At 41.5% G+C, this 20,994-nt stretch overlaps 1 protein-coding gene across 2 annotated transcripts in view; it reads right to left on the reverse strand.

Moving 5' to 3' along the window:
* Positions 1-3,462: 3,462 nt before the first annotated feature.
* Positions 3,463-20,994, reverse strand: part of pde3b (phosphodiesterase 3B) — a 138,729-nt gene continuing 121,197 nt past the window's right edge. For both annotated transcript variants that reach the window (XM_033038502.1, XM_033038501.1), the window contains exons 11-16: positions 20,426-20,539; positions 15,568-15,767; positions 8,015-8,218; positions 6,776-6,937; positions 5,954-6,221; positions 3,463-5,645 (exon numbers count right to left, since the gene is read on the reverse strand). In XM_033038502.1, the coding sequence (XP_032894393.1) occupies positions 5,407-5,645; positions 5,954-6,221; positions 6,776-6,937; positions 8,015-8,218; positions 15,568-15,767; positions 20,426-20,539 (1,187 nt within the window). In that variant the 3' untranslated portion in view covers positions 3,463-5,406. The remainder of the gene's footprint in view (positions 5,646-5,953; positions 6,222-6,775; positions 6,938-8,014; positions 8,219-15,567; positions 15,768-20,425; positions 20,540-20,994) is intronic.

The following is a 20,994-nucleotide window of genomic DNA, read 5'->3' on the forward strand; positions in this document are numbered from 1 at the left end:
AGGAAAAACATCTGTATCACTTTGGCTTTAAAAATATTGGTTTTCAAACCATCAAAGTGGGGATAGTATTAATTATGGAAACTTTCCAAATGATAGATCAATTGCATAAGTTATCTTAATGTTTTGTTCATCTTTGAACTTGTGTTAGAGGTGAGGGCAGCATTTACTATCCAACCCTGTAACTGCATAAAAGGTAAAGGCAAGCCAACTTCTTACAGCAGTGGAGCTGATACAATGAGGGTACTTCCAGAAAGCCTTTGAAGAGGGAGTTTCTGGATTCTGGCCAAGTGATACTGTTGAAGCAGCCATTTATTTCCAAATCTAGATGGAGTATAGGTCTCCACTCAGTTATTTTGAGGCTACAAGTGAGAAAAATATTTAAATTAGCATTATGCAATATTTTCCTCATGACTTTCCATAGCACTTCATTCTTTCAAATACATTTAACAATTATGTGGTCTTACCAGTTTTTGACATGGGTCAGAAAAAAATCTAATTTTTGAGAGTGTACAGATATACTTTCCAGATTTTCTCTTTAAAATAAACTCCTTGGTAATGATAATATGAAGATACCTGCAGACCTGTTTATCGTATTTAGATAAATATAAACATTATAAACATTGTTAACAAATTACATTTTTTCAAAGGTCTTTTAACATCTTTTACATGACTCAAGCTCAGCTTATATGCTGAATCCTTCAATTCTGTCATTGCTCTTGAAGTTCGAACTATATAATTATTTTATTTTGGAACTGTGCAGGCATCATCCAAGCAAACCTGGAAAGACCAGGAAAGACAATTCTGCCTTGATACTGATATGCATCTAAGGATAGAAACATAATTATCAATTTACTTTTCAAACAATTATATGAAATTATGCATGAATTTTTTTTTTTAAGTTCTTGCGGTAGATAGCTCTTGCAATGCAATCTTCCGTTCTCTCCAAAACATACAGCAGTGTCTTAATTCAGGCAATCCATAGTTTACAATGTGACAGCAAATTACAAAAAAAGGATATAGTCAATATTAAACACAGCTTCTTTCCTCGCAACATAAATGCATAAGGGATAAGGCCTTGGAAAAACCCAGTTTATATCTTCAGATTCCACTTGATGGAAAAAAAGGCCAAGCTAACTTTCAGACATAGGAACTGTTTGTGCTGCTAATAATATATCCAAAAACAATCTGAATATACTAACAATATAGACACTTTCATCAGGGACAGTTACCTGCCTTATTTGCATATATCCTGTAATGGTCTGATTCTTACTTGTGAAGTTTACATTTTTGGCAAGTGATTGCTTTGATGTTCATTGCTAGTTATATTTTACAATCACAGATATCTTCCTCTCAATATCTGTAATGCTCAGGCTCTGCAAATGAATGAGGTGTCGCTTCTCCAAGTCAGGGTATATCCTTGGGTCTTGAAATAACTTTCTCTTCAGCACACTTAATTTATTTTGTGACAAAGCAAAGACTTTCATACTTATGGTGGCAGGGATTTGATTTTCACACAGCATCAATCCATCAAGATAACACTAAAGCATCCATCACACTCTACGTTTACTTACGTCCTTGGGTTAGAATGGTATTGCAGTGCAGAAGCATCAAGATGATCCAGCATACTTTAGTTGCTGCTTAAATAACATCTGGACCTCCCATGTCAAGAGGTGTCATAGTAAATTAACTACTTTGAATATTGAAAGCCTAAACTCTAAAGAACAATGTTCAATGCATTCTAACATTCCGAAGAAGAGTCTCAACCCGAAACGTCACCTATTCATTCTCTCCAGAGATGCTGCCTGTCTCGCTGAGTTACTCCAGCATTTTGTGCCTATCTTCCAACATTCTGAAAGACAGGATCTAATGCATTTAGAAAGCCAAGGACTAATTGGAGATGGTCAGAATGGCTTTGTGTGCGGGAAATTGTCTCTCACCAATCTGATTGATTGTTTTGATCAGGTGACCAAGACGACCGATGGGGCCAGTGTGGTAAGCGTTGTCCACATTGACTGCAGCAAGGCCTTTGACAAGGTACCATATGCCAGGCTAATCTGGAAGAATGGATCGCATGGGATCCAGAGTGAGCTTGCCAATTGGGTGCAAAATTGGCTTGCAAAAGGAGACAGAGCGTGGTGGTAGGTTGTTTTTCAGAGGGGAGACTGTAAACATGTAGTGTGTCTGGGCCATTCCTTATTTATATTAACGATTTGGGTATAATTGCAGGTTGCATGGTTGGCAAGTTTGAGAATGATACTTAAATTATTGTTATGATGAAAAGTAAAGAAGATTATCTAAGATTGCAATGCTATCTTGATCAACTGGGCTAACAGACGAGGAATGCCAGATGGAGCTTAGTTCTGATAAATGTAGGGTGTTCCATCTTGGTAAGACAAACCAAAGCAAGACTTGCACAGTAAATGGTATGGACCTGGTGCGTGTTGTAGAACGCGGATCTGGGAATACTTCTGCCTGGAGGGTCTCGACCCGAAACAGCACATATCTATGTTCTCCAGATATGCTGCCTGACCTGCTGAGTTAAGTCCCTGTCCCACTTCCCGAGTTACTCACGAATTCTCCCGAGATTTTCCCTTGATTCAAACTCGGAGATGCCAGCCGTAGGTACTCGGGGCTACTTTTTTTTAAACTCGTGGACATTTTTCAACATGCTGAAAAAACGTCCCAACTTACCTGATGCCCCGAGTACCTACGGCTGTCATTACGAGCCGCTACAAAATATCTATGGACTCCTACGGACATTCTCCGAGTTTGAATCAAGCGGAAAACTCGGGAGAATTTGTGAGTAACTCGGGAAAGTGGGGCAGGGCCTTTACTGTGGCACTTTTGAGTCCTTGGGCGATTAACAGTATATTGTGTGGATTTGATTTCCTTCATGGAATTAGGACGAATTTGATTACATGAAAAGTAAAGATGAAATTAAATCAGTAAATTATATAACTCTATAATTTGAAGAAAATAATTGGAATTCAAGGTATGTCATACAGTGGCAGGTTTGGATAAGTTAAATGTACAAAATAAAAACAACAGAAAAAAGTGTCGCTCGACACCTTGCTGATATGAACTGAATGTCAATAACATGGCACCAACTGAACTTCTTATGATGAATGTGGAAACACAACCAATACATTCCCGCAACAGAACTACTTTTAAAAGTCATGGAGAAATTATATTTTCCATAAGAGAACCCAGTACATAAAATCCTTTCCAAGAGATTAAAAGAAGAATTTCAGGAAATTCAAGAAAATGATGTAACATATTACTATTGTTTGAAAGGCTCTAACATCGTAAAATGTAGGCAGTGTTTAAAAAAAACTCAAAACAATATAAAAATTACATACTAATTTATAGAGCAAATAGCTTGCTCTAAGTAATCATAAATATTACCAGAAAAGGTGTAGGAGTTTCCTGCACTAAAATATTTTCTGCAAATGTGGGTAACTAGTCACATTTTTTAAAGTATTTAAATACAATTAAGACAAAATGGACAGTAACCATCAAACTGTATATATATGCATATATCAAAATATACACATACATACAGACATAAAAATCATGAGTTTTTTAATGGAATAAATTACATACAGAATGTGCTGTGATGAGGTGTTCAACTTTTAGCATTTAGTGCATAGCTAACACAAGATTTGGTTGGAGCATCCATTCTGATTCACTATTTTCTTATTTTGTCAGTCAACTACCATATAGTCCCTTCGCCTTTGCCTGCATCAGTCGCTGAGAAGTTAGCCTGATACATCATATGCTTATTAGCGGTGTACAAATTTAAGAATTCTGATTTAAGAGGACACAGTTCAGCATGACCTTGTAGCAAATTTGAAGTAGAGGGTATTAATATTGTAGGTGGCTGTAAAAAGGCACACAAACTATTGTTGCAGAAATTAAGAAACAATACAATTTTTTGTCAGTGTTACAGGTCATCTGCTTGCTAATGGTGATGGGTAAAGTTTCCAACCATCTTAAGGAAATTACTGTCTCTATAATTGTATCAACTGCTCAATATGTACAAATGCATTCTGATACAATCCATTAATACAAAGATTTCAGATGATTTTTTTTATAATGTAGTTATCTGTGCATAATTGAAAACATCTGTTTGGTATGAAAAAAAGGTGCACAACTGTTGGTAACTATTTTGTACAGTCTGCATAAGAAAGTTACATACCCGCAGCCTAAACTAATTTACAAATATTGTGTAAGAGCTGTACATGCATTTTTTTGCAACCACCTTTACACTGGATGAGTTTGCAGATAAATACATCGGAGCAGTACGATGCCCTTGTGGAATGTCTAGAATTTATATTGTGGAAAATAGTGGAACCACATATTATACAATATGCCATATTCCATCATACTGAAACCATATGGCAATTATACTATTTCCATAGTATACTGACTGCAATACACAGCAGCCTTTCAGCATGATGATGTGCAATAACCAACTTGTATTACTAGCAATGCAGATACATAAGTGAGGAAGCTTGTTTATGATACATGACTTGAAAGGTCAATTTAACTTTCCAACTAAAAATGGATTAAGGTTTTTACTTGTCAATTGACTTCCCCACCGTCCCCCCCAATGGCATTGCTTCTCGTAGCTTTGCATGGATCCTGAGTTGCAGTGAAAAAAACCAATATACCATTAAAGGGAATCCCTTCATCATTAATATCACCCCTGTGTTCTATCACAGAACAATGATACGGTGAAGTTTGAGCAAACTGAAACGCTTGGCCACTGCACATTTCTGAGTACTTCCAGCACAAAAACCAAACAAGACAATTTGTACACAACATTAAAAGACATCAGAAAAATGATGCAGCTTGATTTTTCAGTCACTCTAACATTTCTTTCAGTCATATAATGAGACAAGGATTTGATATCTGTTACCTGCATTAAATCAGATTATTTTAGAGAGAAACAAAAACAAGGGTCCTTATAACAGGCTCTTTACCGCAGTACTCCATTCTGACCTCCGACAGGTACAACCTGCAGATTTCAAGTCCACCCGACATGTGATACATGCTTAAAATCCACCTTCCTCCTTAATAACGGAAAATGGTAAACTTTCAGTTCACTTTGGTAACAGCAGTTGCTAAGCTGAAGTTTTTGCAACATCCTCCAGTACCGCATGGAAACTGAGCACCTCTTTATTCTGCAAGGCAGCATCAGAACGAAAACATCTGGACACCAAATGGCACAATGGGCTTTGATTCATGGTATACAAACTCAAACCTTTCCATGGGCAAAAGTGCATAGGACTGGGATCCTGGTGAGTGCCAGAACCCTCTCACAGTAATAAGGCCTTTTAACATAGTACAACAGTTTCTAATGTCAGCACTATGTTATTTATTTAGCATTGTATCTTCTCAGCACTACTGCTCCTCCGCTTGTTGCTTCTCTTCCTCCTCATCCGCTTCTTCAATTACCTGGATGTCATCCGAAGTTTGAGGTAAGGATGAACTATCTGTCTGTTGCAGATTTAGCTCTGACTTGCGTTGCTGTTCATGCTCCTCATCTTCTATTACTTTCTTCCACAGTTTATGATTCTCAGTTAGGTGGTGCATAATCTGGCAAAAAACTCTCTGTCTCCGTTTCCTCTTCCTCCTATGTCCTATTAATACATTGAATTAGAAAGTTTATTTGTTTTTTCAATCACTCATAAACAAATTGAAAATACATATTTTAGAGAGTCTACCAAATTATTATTCTAGATTTATTTTCAAAATAGACTCAATTAGGTTTTATTTAGTACTGTTACAAACAAACTGATTTAACATTTCTATAACAGCAAAAGAATCATGTAAAAATGTGCTTTATTTTTCCATCTTAGTATATAAGCTACACCACATATTTGAAGGAGCAGGTTAATGTTGTATTCACTATTACTTTGAATTTTACTTTAAGTAAAAAAATATTTACTTCTTTGGAGATCAAGATCGTCATCATCAATTTCATCTTCAGATTCGAAATCTTCCATATCCTCATCATCATCATCATCCTCGCCGCATTCTGGATCAATATCCTCTTCATCCACCCACTGACCTGGCAGTAATCCTGCGGCCTCATACGAGTTACACAGAGGCCCTACAATATGTGTTATAAAAGATTCCTGCAGCCTTGCCAGCTGCGGTGAAGAGCGGTCCATAAAAGGGCTAATCGGTAACCCAAGGCTTGCCTCTTCATCACCCTGTATAGCATTAAAAATAATGTGAGAAATCCTCTGGTATTAAATGGGGAGATTTTGGGTCAGAAGATGAAACAAATTTCACGAGACAAGTATCATACCGATTTGCACTGGATAGATTGTAATTACTATTATATTTGCAGACACACATGTAGATATAACTAAACTATGCTATAGATTAGTGCAATTTAACAGTACATAATTCATTGGATGGCAGTGTGGCATAAAGTTGCTGCCTTACAGTGCCACAGACCCAGGTTCGATCTTGACTACGGGTGCTTGTCTGTGCGCAGTTTGTACGTTCTCCCTGTGGCCTGCATGGGTTTTCTCCAGCTTCCTCCCACACTCCAAAGACGTCCAGGTTTGCAGGTTGACTAAGTTGTAAATTGTCCCTAGTGTGTGTAGTACACTGCCTGTGTGCGGGGAACTCTGGTCGTTGCAGACTCGGTTGGCCAAAGGGCATGTTTCCGTGCTTTATCTCTAAACTAAACACTGCATCAGTAGTAATGAAGATAAGCCTATGTGTCTTGGAAAAGAGGAAAGTAGCTGACATTTACCTGTTCATAGAATTCGTTGACAATGCCTTCTGTCCATTGTAGATGCAGTTCCCTTCTCTTGGCGGGACCGTTGATATCAGCCAGTTTAATGCACACCTGGCACACTAATAAACGATCATTCTCATTGGTCCAATCGATTCCTGCATTGTTAACTTCATTTATCTGTGTCAGAACAGCCAATAATACCTGTTTAACCTAATTCAATAACAATTTAATACCAAATCTTCCACTATAAAGCTTTCAAACATTGTTATGGTCACAAGAAGAAAACCAAAATACTGTTGGAGTTAAATCTGTTGTTTAATTGTTGGTCTTAATGGCAGCTGTCACAGTAGAAAGATCTCACTGTGCACTTTCCAACGTTGCAGAAAGCATACCCAACTCCAGTTGAGTACTAAAGCATGAAGAATAATAATACCCTGTTCAAGCCTTGCTCATGTTGTGTTATAGTTAACCTCATGTCAACCATTCCTACTCCAATCCCAATTTAGTCAATCCAATATCATTTCCCAGAGTTTAGAGTCAGTGAACTAAAGGGCCTGTCCCACTTTCACGACCTCTGCCGATGTTGCCCTCGACTCATACTCGCAGCATGGTCGTCACGAGGTCGTAGGAGGTCGTAGGTAGGTCGTGATGCTAGTCATAGGTACTCGTGGCATCAAGTAGGTCGGGGCATTTTTCTAGCCTGACGAAAAATGTTCACGAGTAAAAAAGATCGTGAATTAGGTCGTGAAAGTGGGACAGGCCCTTAAGACTGCCACCTTCAACAGGTGTAATTGACTGCAAAAGTAAGGAACTGCAGATGCTAGTTTGGAAGAAGACAAAGTGCTGGAGTAACTCAGCTTGTCAGGCAGCATCTCTGGAGAACAATGTAATGTTCAAGTCAGGACACTTCTTCAGACTGGTTGTTGTGGGAAGGGAATAAAGCTGGAAAAGAGGAGGGATGGGACAAAGTCTGGTAACCTTGGTGAATACATGAGGGTTTTTTTTTGATAGGATGATGGTTGGACCATTTGCCTATCATAGCAGACTTCCTTGATTTCTTTATTTGAGAAATTGCCACAACTTTGGGCTCTATGGCATGTATCATGCACTTTAATTAACATGATCCCTGTCTGTGATTAGATTTGAAAATATAGAAAATGTATGGCGTTAATAAACTGAAATAATTTGTTTCTTGCAGAGCTCACTTACACCCGAGCAATTTTTTCTTGCAGATAGTTTGCCAACTATACAAACCTTGGAGTTAAACTCGGCAAGGAAGTCAAAATGTTTTTTCAGATCAGTTGCCAAAATTGCTTCAATCACCAAGAAACGAAACCGTTTGAACTCAACATGATCTAGATTTGCCAAGAAGTTGAACTCCGAACGAGACATAAATAGGTTCCATGCGGCAGCAGAATGATGATTCTCCAAGACAGATCTGTCATTGTACAGGACAGCCTGGAAATTATTGCAACGATTAGTTTTAATAATTAGTAAAAGGCACACATCACAAATAACAACTGCATTTATTGAGCTTCAAATATCATATCATGAAAATGCTACATTATTACAATACAGTATGGATATCAACACTTAATTAATCTTATAAAATCTTCAGTTTCTATTGGATTTAATAAAAAACTAGACCAAGTGGGACCAGTTGGGCCCGTCACCCAACGCGCGGGGGGGGGGGGCGTCCACCCCGGAGACAGGTGCCCCCCGAGCCAATCACCTACATCACCCACCACAAGGAAAATTCTGGAATTTGCGGAGTCAATCAATTGTACCGATATGTGTGTATGTGTGGGGGGGGGGTTGTGGCAAGACTTCGGCGCTCACCCCAGAGACAGGTGCCCCACCCCCCGGAGCCAGTCACCCTCATCATCCCCCCCCAAAAGGAAAATTCTGGAATTTACAGAGGCAATTAATCGTCCCCACATGGGGGGGGGGGGGGGTGGCATCGGCTAAATGAGACTCCATTGTGATGTACCCATTCCCCCAATGCAACCCGTTTCCCAACGCAATAATCACCCATAGCCCCAAACTGCGCAGGCGCGGCTCATACGCTCCCGCTCCCTCGTCTTCACCCTCCCTCCTCCTCCCCTCTCCCTCTCTCCTTTTCCCTACCTTAAGTCACTCCCTCCCTCACCTCTCTCCTTTCACACTCCCCCACTAAATACATAGCCAAATCAAACCTTAAAATTAGCTAATTACACTGTTAGTCGTTAATGAAAACGGAAGGTTTCGAATAAAGTCAATGTTTATAAAAATCGCGAAGTCTGTTTTTTTTAAATGCAACTATAAATGAAATGAATCTTATCTTTAAAGAATTAGCCATTTATCCACTGAATCAACCGACAGCTAGAAGTAAAGCACAGATCAATGGTGAGTAAGGTGGTGCAAAAATGTTCACGCTATTGTGTACCGTTTTGGCATAGTTCCTTGAACCCACTCGATCACAGCCACACACGCAAACAAGACGAGACTTTTAGTAATATACTAGACCAAGTGCAGACCCGTTGGGTCTGTTCCCCCAACGTGCGGTTGTGGGGGGGGGAGGCGGCATGCAGCATCACACACTAACTACCCCTCCCCGCACTCACGCTAATAGAGGGGAGGAGGGGGGAGAGAGAGAGAGAGAGGGGGCGGAGGAGAGGGGGGGGGGGAGAGAGGGGGGGGGGAGGAGAGGGGGGGGAGGAGGAGAGGGGGGGAGAGAGAGGGGGGGGAGGAGAGGGGGGGAGGAGGAGAGGAGGACAGGGGGGGAGGAGAGGAGGGGGGGGATTGGAGGAGAGGGGGGAGGAGGAGAGGGGGGGAGGAGGAGAGGGGGGGAGGAGGAGAGGGGGGGAGAGGAGAGGGGGGAGAGAGGAGAGGGAGGGGGAGAGGAGAGGGAGGGGGAGAGGAGAGGGAGGGGGGAGAGGAGAGGGAGGGGGAAGAGGAGAGGGAGGGGGGGAGAGGAGAGGGAGGGGGGAGAGGAGAGGGAGGGGGAGAAGAGAGGGAGGGGGGGGAGGAGAGGGAGGGAAGAGGAGAGGGAGGGAAGAGGAGAGGGAGGGAAGAGGAGAGGGGAGGAGAGGAGAGGGGAGGGGAGGAGAGGGGAGGAGAGGAGAAGAGAGGGGAGGAGAGGAGAGGAGGGGAGAGGGGGGGGGGGGGGGGGGGGGGGGGGGGAGGGGGGGAGAGGGGGAGGGGGGGGGAGGGGGAGAGGAGGGGGAGAGGGGAGGGAGGAGAGGGGAGGGAGGAGAGTGAGGGGGGGAGGAGAGGGAGGGGGGGAGGAGAGAGAGGGGGGGAGGAGAGGGAGGGGGGAAGAGGAGAGGGAGGGGGGGAGAGGAGAGGGAGGGGGGGAGAGGAGATGGAGGAGGGGGGAGGAGAGGGGGGGGAGGAGAGGGAGGGGGGGAAGGGAGAGGGAGGGGGGGAAGGGGAGAGGGAGGGGGGGGAAGGGGAGAGGGAGGGGGGGAGAGAGAGTGCCTTTTTCAACCCAAACAACCATTTGCAGGCAGTGCTTTTTTAACCTCTAACCATATTTTCATTTTCAAACCAAATTAAGGGTACTCAGTGCTGTAGACATTTGTCAGTGTCATTCAAAGCTCTGATTGAGGCACACCACTTGCAGAGACTGATTGAGGCACACCACTTGCAGAGACTGATTGAGGCACACCACTTGCAGAGACTGATTGAGGCACACCACTTGCAGAGACTGATTGAGGCACACCACTTCCTGGTTTTATATTCCCTCCCTCTCCCTCCAGCGGGGGCAGCAGAGAGAATGGCGAATGTTGTAAAAACATTAATATCTGTCAATTTTCATCGACAGGAAAAATCCTCGGCACACATGCGGCGGAGGGGGGCTCTGAACGAGGTGGTCAAAAATGACGGCCGTAGGTGGCGGCGTACTCTCGGAAACCGCAGCACAGAAAGCCAAAACCGGTCAAGAACAGAGTTTTAGTAATATAGACTAGACCAAGTGGGACCCGTTGGGTCCTGTCCCCTCAACGCGCGGTTGTCACACACACACTAACCAACCCCTTACACACACACACTAACCCCTCCACCCACACACACAGACTAATCACCCCCATTGATATTATATTCATATTATTCAATCACTCCTTTTACCCATCCCCCACCCTATCCACTCACGCATAGCCCCCAACTCGCAGGCATGGCTAGAGAGGGAGGGGGATAGAGAGAGAGAGAGAGGGACACAGAGGCACGGGAGGGTCACAGAGGCACGGCGAGGGTCACAGAGGCACGGCGAGGGTCAGCGAGGGACACAGAGGGGGACACAGAGGGGGACACAGAGGGGGACACAGAGAGGGACACAGAGAGGGACACAGAGAGGGACACAGAGAGGGACACAGAGAGTGAAACAGAGAGTGAAATAGAGGCACAGAAATGGGGGGGGGGGGGAGGGGTGGAGAGAGAGCCGGGCGAGGGGGAGCGTGAGGAGGCAGAGAGGGAGCGGTGTGGCAGAGAGGGAGGGGTGTAGAATTTGAAGGGTCGGGGGTTGGTTCCCGATCCTCGCTCCCGGCTTCAGGCTGCAGTCAGGACCCGAGAATGGGTGGTCTGGGGGTGACGAGCAAGGAGACAGCTTGGGTTTTTTTCAAAGGTCTTGCGAGCGGCGCAGCCGGGCGACGTGACTCGCATCGTGTGAACACAACGTGCGGCCATTGTGACGTCATCAGGCAAAGCAGTTTCATTTTGTAAGTCATTTGAAATGTTTGAACATTTTGATTAAAAACTTGAGAAATAAAGGCCGAAATTTTCAGGTAAGCAGTTTTTTGACCACCAGATAAATCTCTACAGGAATATGCGACTTTTGGGTCGGCATCGGCACTCCCTGGAGCCAATCAATCCTTCCCACGTGGGAAGGATTACTCCCCTTGAAACTGGTCTTGCAGTCACCTCTTCCTCCCTCTCCTTTTCACCTACCCTCAGCCACTCCCTCCCTCACCTTACCCCTTTCGCACTCCCCCACTAAAGACAATTTTTAAATAACATTTCCTCTCCTCCCATCCCCCACTGTCAACTCTCGTGGCTTGTGTATTGGAAGCAGAGATCACATTGTGATGTCATTTTCTGTTGTTGGAATGTTCATGGCAGCGTGTGGCTGAGATCCCATTACGATTTACAGAGGCAATCAATCGTCCCCACGTGGGGGGAGGGTGGCGTCGGGGGAGGAAAGCACTGAAATCTTTTTTTGTAAAATGCCAACCAATCCTTGCAATAATACAGGAGCCCCCCTGGAGCCAATCACCACCATCATCCCCCACAAGGAAAATTCTTGTCAGGTGGAGGACTGAGATCCCATTGTGACGTCATAGCTTCAACTGCCAGCATGTGGAATGTTCACGGCAGCGTATGTAAATGAGATCCCACTGTGATTGGTGGACTGTGAGATGCCATTGTGACATCATCACTGGAAGCTGCCAGAAAACTCACAGCAATAATAATAATAATAATGGATGGGATTTATATAGCGCCTTTCTAATACTCAAGGCGCTTTACATCGCATTATTCATTCACTCCTCAGTCACACTCGGTGGCGGTAAGCTACTTCTGTAGCCACAGCTGCCCTGGGGCAGACTGACGGAAGCGTGGCTGCCATTCTGCGCCTACGGCCCCTCCGACCACCACCAATCACTCACACACATTCACACACAGGCAAAGGTGGGTGAAGTGTCTTGCCCAAGGACACAACGACAGTATGCACTCCAAGCGGGATTCGAACCGGCTACCTTCCGGTCGCCAGCCGAACACTTAGCCCATTGTGCCATCTGTCGTCCCAGCAGTCAGTTATTCTTCTCAAACTGGGCTTTTTGAAACTTGTGAATATCAATAATTTTTGAAATATAACATCAAATCTGAAGGAAAGTTGACAGGAACGGCCACGGGACAAAAAGGTGGTGCAAAAATGTTAGCGCTCCCGTGTACCGTTTTGGCGTAGTTCCAGAATCACATGGGATAACAATCACAAACAAAGATAGAAACAAGACGAGAGTTTTAGTAATATATAGATATTGAATTGTACATATTCCTATCCTCACTATTTTTCAGTCTCACTTCACCCAGTTCAACCATTTACTTTCTTCTTTCCCCATATAGCTTTAGTTAGATCTCTTTGCCTCTGCATTGGAATGTACTAAAGCCAATTCAATCTAACAGAAGAAGATCTCAAACACAACCATATTATTAGTAGGTATGTTGCAAAGCCTACCTGAAGATCGCTGAAAATCTGTCCCAGCCCGTGTGCGCGATTTTGGCGCCGTTTAGAGGGGGGCGGGTTTAAAACGCGATTTTCCCTAGGCTGTTCAAATCGAGGTTTTTCAGCCTAGTTAATTATTAATGAAAAATCGCTGGAAGATTCCGTAGCTGGAGCTATTTTTAGTTTTAAGGGTTTTCTTTACTTGTTAGTTGAACAGAGGGATCTGGGAATAACCGTGCATAGTTCTTTGAAGGTGGAATCTCATGTAGATAGGGTGGTAAAGAAAGCTTTTGGTATGCTAGCCTTTATAAATCAGAGCATTGAGTATAGAAGCTGGGATGTAATGTTAAAATTGTACAAGGCATTGGTGAGACCAAATCTGGAGTATGGTGTACAATTTTGGTCGCCCAATTATAGGAAGGATGTCAACAAAATAGAGAGAGTACAGAGGAGATTTACTAGAATGTTGCCTGGGTTTCAACAACTAAGTTACAGAGATAGGTTGAATAAGTTAGGTCTTTATTCTCTGGAGCGCAGAAGGTTAAGGGGGGACTTGATAGAGGTCTTTAAAATGATGAGAGGGATAGACAGAGTTGATGTGATCAAGCTTTTCCCTTTGAGAATAGGGAAGATTCAAACCAGAGGACATGACTTCAGAATTAAGGGACAGAAGTTTAGGGGTAACATGAGGGGGAACTTCTTTACTCAGAGAGTGGTAGCGGTGTGGAATGAGCTTCCAGTGGAAGTGGTGGCGGCAGGTTCGTTGGTATCATTTAAGAATAAATTGGATAGGCATATGGATGAGAAGGGAATGGAGGGTTATGGTATGAGTGCAGGCAGGTGGGACTAAGGGAAAAAAAAGAAGAAAAAAATTGTTCGGCGCGGACTTGTAGGGCCGAGATGGCCTGTTTCCGTGCTGTAATTGTTATATGTTATATGTTATATGTTATAGTAGGTTAAAAATTAACCTCTAAACCCGCGACCGCCGACAACGGGCCAGATCTCATACAGGGGAAAACGGAAGGTAGGCTGTTTATTTTTACGTTAAAAAGGGCTTCTTAAGATCCCTTTATACAAAGTTTAATGTTGCGAGTAGCTAATTTGGGGCCCATTATATCCCGCAGTATTTTTCTGGGCATTTGAGGGCACAAATCTACCGCAATGTGAACGTTCTAAACCAGCGCGTTCACAGGATCCCACTAGAAAGCTGATTTAAATGGACTTTAATTTACAGCAATTGAACACTAAATTCCTTCCATTTGGCCTATAAATTAATGTAAATGAGATTTAAAAATCATGTTTTATTGTGAATTATTTGTGAATATTATTTGGACACTTAGGCTATTTAAAAATGTTAATCATTTATTAAGAAATGGATAGAAGTTTAGATCTAGTAATTGAAGTTTGAAATTAGCTACAATTGGGTAACTAACTAATTATATGCTTTAATTTCAGGTCATCCAAGTAAGATTATTTTATATTTGTTTCAGAATGCTTCAATCTATGATAACTGAAAATTTCATTCAGTTCTCTTAATTTTTAAGAAAGTTATGTGCTTTTGACTGTCCACGATCACAGCTTTTTTGTTATGTCCATAGAAAATCAATAGGGAACAAGATGCTAATTTCCGAGTATGAAAATGGCCATAACTTTTTAAATACTTGAGATATGAAAGTGAATTAGGTGTCAAATTAAACTTATTTTTATGCTTTATTTGATGGGATAAATCGCAGACTTGATATATTAAATCTCAAAATTTTGTAACATTCCTATTATTAGCTGATGGATTATTCCCAACATACTGAAATTTCAACTTCTGTTAAAATAGTTATATAACAGAGCTTTTCTCACGAGTTAAATTATTGGCTTGAAGAGTTAAAAACACAAATTCTCAAACTTATTCTGAATTAGCTACATATTCTCAGAATTTAAAAAAAATGTTATTCATCATTATATTGAACAGTAAAAAAAAAGCTCCCAGTAAGATTCACAGCTGTAAATAGGAAGAAGCTATCAATGCAACATTCAGTTTACTTCTGCTTCTGAATTAGCATTAAGCATTGGAAATTTGTAGAGCAAATGTAAATTAACTTGAAATAAATAACATAATGCAAATACCGGATCAATAATATGCAGAACGGAGAGAATAAATTGAAACACACGTTCATCGAGTGTAAACATATTTCTGTTCAAAACTGACAATTTTCATTTTCCATATCATGTCTCATAGCTATAACTACCTTCAAGTAAATGTTAAATATAATTTTTACGTGAAGATTCCTTTAAAATTAAATATAGATTGAGCCACATTAGAATTATTAAGAATGGGTCTTGCTGCTATTGTATTTGATGAAAAACATTTTGTTCTTTTAACCAAAGTGGGCACTATTTAAAATTTGTAAGTTAAAGATCAGACCAATAACTTAAGCTAATGTTGGAATGTTAAAACAGGACTACCCATTACATTTTAATAAATTTATTTAATTTCACATCCAGAGAAAGTTGAACACTTAGTCTGAACCTGCTCTGACTTAGAAAGGCTCACACCTGATAGTTTAAGAAATGTCTTAATGAATTCACATTAAATCTATATTTGGTCAGACGCACTTACTTGAGGTGCATTTGTTGCCACTAAGAATGCATTGGTACGCCCAGGATGATCATAATCATGCATGGCAGCTGCAACATAAAGTGCCATCAACTCCAGAGCTGGGATGTTTGATGCGAGGCAACTGTAGCTGTCGTCAGTAATAGTACAACTTCTGGAAAATATATAGGCAATCCGGCCTGGAGATATTCCACTGTCAGAATCTAGAAATGATTTTAAATGTATTTGTCAGATGGGTTTTGTAACTTATTTTTCAATGTTTCCCTGATAATTTCACATATTTTCATGAAGTTAAAATTGAGTCATTAATATATACAATAGATATAAATCAATGATAGACACAAAAATCTGGAGTAACTCAGCGGGTCACAGTATCTCTGGAGAAAAGGAATAGGTGACGTTTTGACCCGAAACGTCATCTATTCCTTTTCACCAGAGACGCTGCCTGACCCGCTGAGTTACTCCAGCTTTTTGTTTCTATCTTCAATTTAATATTAAATTTCCAATAAACTCGCAATTACTTGTGTATCTTTGGTTTAAATCAGCATCTCCAGTTCCTTCCTACACACACGTGTGTGTGTGTGTGTGTGTGTGTGTGTGTGTGTGTGTGTGTGTGTGTGTGTGTGTGTGTCGCTAAGTGAAATTATCACAATAAGCAAATTAACCTTTTTTCACAGTCTAGCTATAAAAAAGACCCAACAGTACGTAAAGTAGTATATTTTTCATCGTTGAGTTTAGTCCAAAGTTAGATTTTGGTTGTTGCTAAATCTTTTGTTGATCATTTAGCAATGTTTGGACTCTCAAAAAAAAGCACTTGAAAGTGGTAACTACAAATGCCATTTTTACACTTTTTAAAAATGCACTTAAAGCATTTCTGGATACAAAATAACAGTTTTCTGGTGCAACTATTACAGAGGATATCAGCCAAACCTTACTGGCAGAAATTAACCACACATTCAACATGGATAATGCATTTGTGTTTTCTGGATCCAATGTCAACATTGTGCTGCTGAAGTCCTGCATCACAGGAGGGCTTTGCATAACGTAATGCTGTCCTGCTGGTGAGCTGTGCCAACCAAAGGCTGAAAAATGTTGACAGCTTTTTCAGTTGGCTTAGTCTATGGCTCAGAGAGCTGTAAAAGGCTTTGAACACGACTGAATGTCAGAAACATTTAAGTCTTAACAAATATCCATAATGTAATTCAAAACAAATCTAGTTAGTTCAGAAATTGTGCATTATCTTATATTTGCCCCTCTCGCATACAGCTAGCATATTATTTTCAAATGAATGAGCTTCTTGTTCCTATGCCAGGTCTAACCACGTGGAATTCACCATCAAAGTACAAGTAATGTGCTGTTCAAGCCGTGCCAGAAGGCTTGAGATATCCACCAGGGCTTCAAACTGCTCAACACTCACAGGACTTGGAGGAGAAACGGTAGTGGCAGGGGATGGGGGATTGTTAAACAGAAGTAGTTCCCAACCACAATATTTGAGACTATGAACTCTATTGGGTACATTTTTTAATACTCTAATTTCAGCCAATTTTTCCATAAAATAATAGAAATGAGGAAGAGGTCATTTGATGCTGGCAAAAGATGTGCTGTTCAGGTTGCTCCCATGTGGTCTCCAATCGCTACCCTCCATTGTCTTGCAAGTGTTATTTGGTGAATTCCAGAATCATCATCCTCTCTGGGTGAAACAAAATTCTCAATGCTTACCACCGACAAATGTCTATATCCTCCCAATATCAATCTGTCAAGGAAAGTAGGTCCTTTCCTTTCACCCTCCTTAATCTACTTTGTTTGAAAACAAATGAAAAACTCAGTTGATGCAGGTCATAAAATATTCTCCAGCCTTGGCAAAAAAAAACATAACCTTCATTTGCACCTTCTCTTATACTATAATTTCATTCCTACAGGGTAATGACCAGAATTATACACACAGCTCCAGCACTCTGATATTCTAATCTGCAATCTCTGAAGGTAGGTCATGTAGATCATTACAATGTACTTAATTATCTGTTCCACCTTCCCAGTGTCTTACTAGTTAGCTTAATGGCTGCCTCGCCAACAGTCTGTCTGTCCCTGTCTTCTTTGGTGTTTTTTTAGTACGTGTTAAATATACTGTATGTTTTTAATGTTCTTTAGCTTGTTTTATGTGGGGGTTGGGGGAAGCTTTTTCTAATCTCTTACCTCAACGGAGATGTGATTTTTTTCCGTTTCGTATCTCCGTCCGCACTGCGGCCTAACATCAAGGAGTTGGCGGCCTTTGCTGGAGAGCTCCACCGTGGGAGCTGCGGGACTTTAACATCGCAGAGCCCACGATCCCTTTGCCAGGGATCGATCTCTGAGCTCTACCATGGGTGCCTGCGGACTATAACATTGCGGAGCTCGCGGTCTCTAGTTAGAGACCGACTTTGAGAATTCCAAGCCGCAGGTGCTTCGACCGCACCGACGCGGGATCTTCGATCGCCCCGACGAGGGAGCTTTGACCGCCGGCTGCGGGAGCTTCAATCGCCCCGACGGATGGTTCGACTGCCCGACCGTGGGAGAAAAATCAGGGGAGACGTTTAGACTTTATTGCCTTCCATCACAGTGAAGAATGTGGAGAATCCGCTGTGGTGGATGTTTAAGTTAACTTTTATGTAGTTGTGTGTCTTGTTATTTTTTTAGTAATGACTGTATGGTAATTCGCATATCACTGTACCTTAATTGGTACACATGACAATAAAAAACTGAAACCTTTGAATATCCCTTGCCTTTTGTCTTTATCAAATCTATTTCCATTCTCCTCCAGACCAAATGCCCTTGCCACTTTTATGTCTGTCTAAACAGCCTATTGATCTTTTTCGTGATATTACTGATAGCTTAAAATATTGATCTCAACATATCGCTGAATCAAGGGGCAACCGTTGAAAATGGCATCAACAGGCACTTATTTGTATAAATACCCCCCAAAAACTACGAGTATTGCATCTGTTAAGGGTGGATATTCTGTGGCATATAAAATCATAATTACAGTATGACAAATCTCCACCAAAAAAAACCTAATTGGGTATGTCCCTTTCTTAATTCTTCAGATATTTCTTAAAATAATAATCTTTAAATTGATATTTCAGCATTTACCTTAATTGTTTAACGATGATCAAATAATGAAATGTTGAAAAGATTCATTAGATTTTTTGCTGATTAAAGATATGTATTTTAAGTAGGTGGCGCAGTGGTAGAGTTGCTGCCTTACAGTGCTTGCAGCGCCAGTGCTGTCTATAGGGATTTTGTACGTTCTCCCCGTGACCTGCGTGCGTTTTCTCCGAGATCTTCGGTTTCATTCCCACACTCCGAAGATGTACAGGTTTGTAGATTACTTGGCTTGGTGTAAGTGTAAATTGTCCCTAGTGTGTGTGTAAGGTACTGTTGCAGTGCGGGGATCGCTGGTTGGCGTGGACATGTTTGGCCAAAGGGCCTGTTTCTGCGCTGTATCTCTAAACTAAACCAAGAGATTGCTGCTTCATCAGTTTGACGATGAGACAGTTGGTTGACACCAAGAAACAGTTGACCATGTGCCCGAGAGCAATAAGTTCTGCAGCAGGAAGTTCCCAAGACAGCAATCAACAACTCTTTGTGAGATCTTGAGGATAAATGTAAGCCCTGTTGTTTAACTGCACAATGCAAATCCCAGGCCAACACAATTTAAACTGTTATGGCTATCAATTATGCAAGATGAATTTCTCGTATTTTAAACTGAACAAAAATGTATTTCGATGAAAAAACCCTCAGGCTACCCATAAAAACTACCAACTAACACTACATAGAAACATAGAAACATAGAAATTAGGTGCAGGAGTAGGCCATTCGGCCCTTCGAGCCTGCACCGCCATTCAATATGATCATGGCTGATCATCCAACTCAGTATCCCGTACCTGCCTTCTCTCCATACCCTCTGATCCCTTTAGCCACAAGGGCCACATCTAACTCCCTCTTAAATATAGCCAATGAACTGGCCTCAACTATCCTCTGTGGCAGAGAGTTCCAGAGATTCACCACTCTCTGTGTGAAAAAAGTTTTTCTCATCTCGGTTTTAAAGGATTTCCCCCTTATCCTTAAGCTGTGACCCCTTGTCCTGGACTTCCCCAACATCGGGAACAATCTTCCTGCATCTAGCCTGTCCAACCCCTTAAGAATTTTGTAAGTTTCTATACGATCCCCTCTCAATCTCCTAAATTCTAGAGAGTATAAACCAAGTCTATCCAGTCTTTCTTCATAAGACAGTCCTGACATTCCAGGAATCAGTCTGGTGAACCTTCTCTGCACTCCCTCTATGGCAATAATGTCCTTCCTCAGATTTGGAGACCAAAACTGTACACAATACTCCAGGTGTGGTCTCACCAAGACCCTGTACAACTGCAGTAGAACCTCCCTGCTCCTATACTCAAATCCTTTTGCTATGAAAGCTAACATACCATTCGCTTTCTTCACTGCCTGCTGCACCTGCATGCCTACTTTCAATGACTGGTGTACCATGAATATAAAAAAAGAAAGAAGGAACTGCAAATGCTGGCATACAAGAAAGACAGTGCTGGAGTAACTCAGTGGGTTTGGCAGCATCTCTGGAGAACATGGATAGGTGATATTTCGGATCGGGACCCTTCTTCAGACCGAAACGTCACCTACCCACGTTCTCCAGAGATGCTGTCAGACTCGCTGAATTAGTCCAGCACTTTGTGTCCTTTTGAATATAAATTAACTAATTTGTGAGAAAACAATTAAATCCCTAATCATATTTAACAAGTACTCATCAGTCTAAAGTGTTGGTCGGACAATAATGATATTAATTCTACAAAATTAAGTGTGAAATACATACCTGTGTCACTTCCTGTGACATGATCACTGTTTATTTGCTGGAATCCAGGAATGGGTCTTGTTGTTAAGTACCAAACAGCATGAAGCACGTCAGTGGCATGGACTCGGTTGTGATCTATTGCAAACAGTGCAAACAAGACCAGGGTTGAGTTTTTAAAAAAAATCACATTCCTGTCTCACTAAAGGTACAACAGCATCCATAAACAGATTTGAACAGTTTCTCCTTTTATGGATAAACACAAATAACTTTTAATTTCATATTATAAGCCAGAGTGTTCTTCAAGGATGCATGTGTTTCTGCTGATATAGTTTCACAGTGAGATTGAAATATGGTCTTCCTAATGGCTGAGGCTGCTTGTGTAAAGTGTGCCAATCCTATGCCAGATAAATACAAGTACGTTTACATTTATGGATAGGTGAGTTACTGCAGCACTTTTTGTTCTTCGTTTCTTAGAAGTTAATAGAATTTGCATCAGACATTTTGGAAAAAAAATATTATAATTACACATGTTATTGGCTTTGTTTTCTCTTTTATGAGCTCTTGGCTCATTTTCATATTTAGTTAAAAAA

Source organism: Amblyraja radiata, chromosome 20 (genome assembly GCF_010909765.2).
Source record: "Amblyraja radiata isolate CabotCenter1 chromosome 20, sAmbRad1.1.pri, whole genome shotgun sequence".
Lineage (NCBI taxonomy): Eukaryota > Metazoa > Chordata > Chondrichthyes > Rajiformes > Rajidae > Amblyraja > Amblyraja radiata.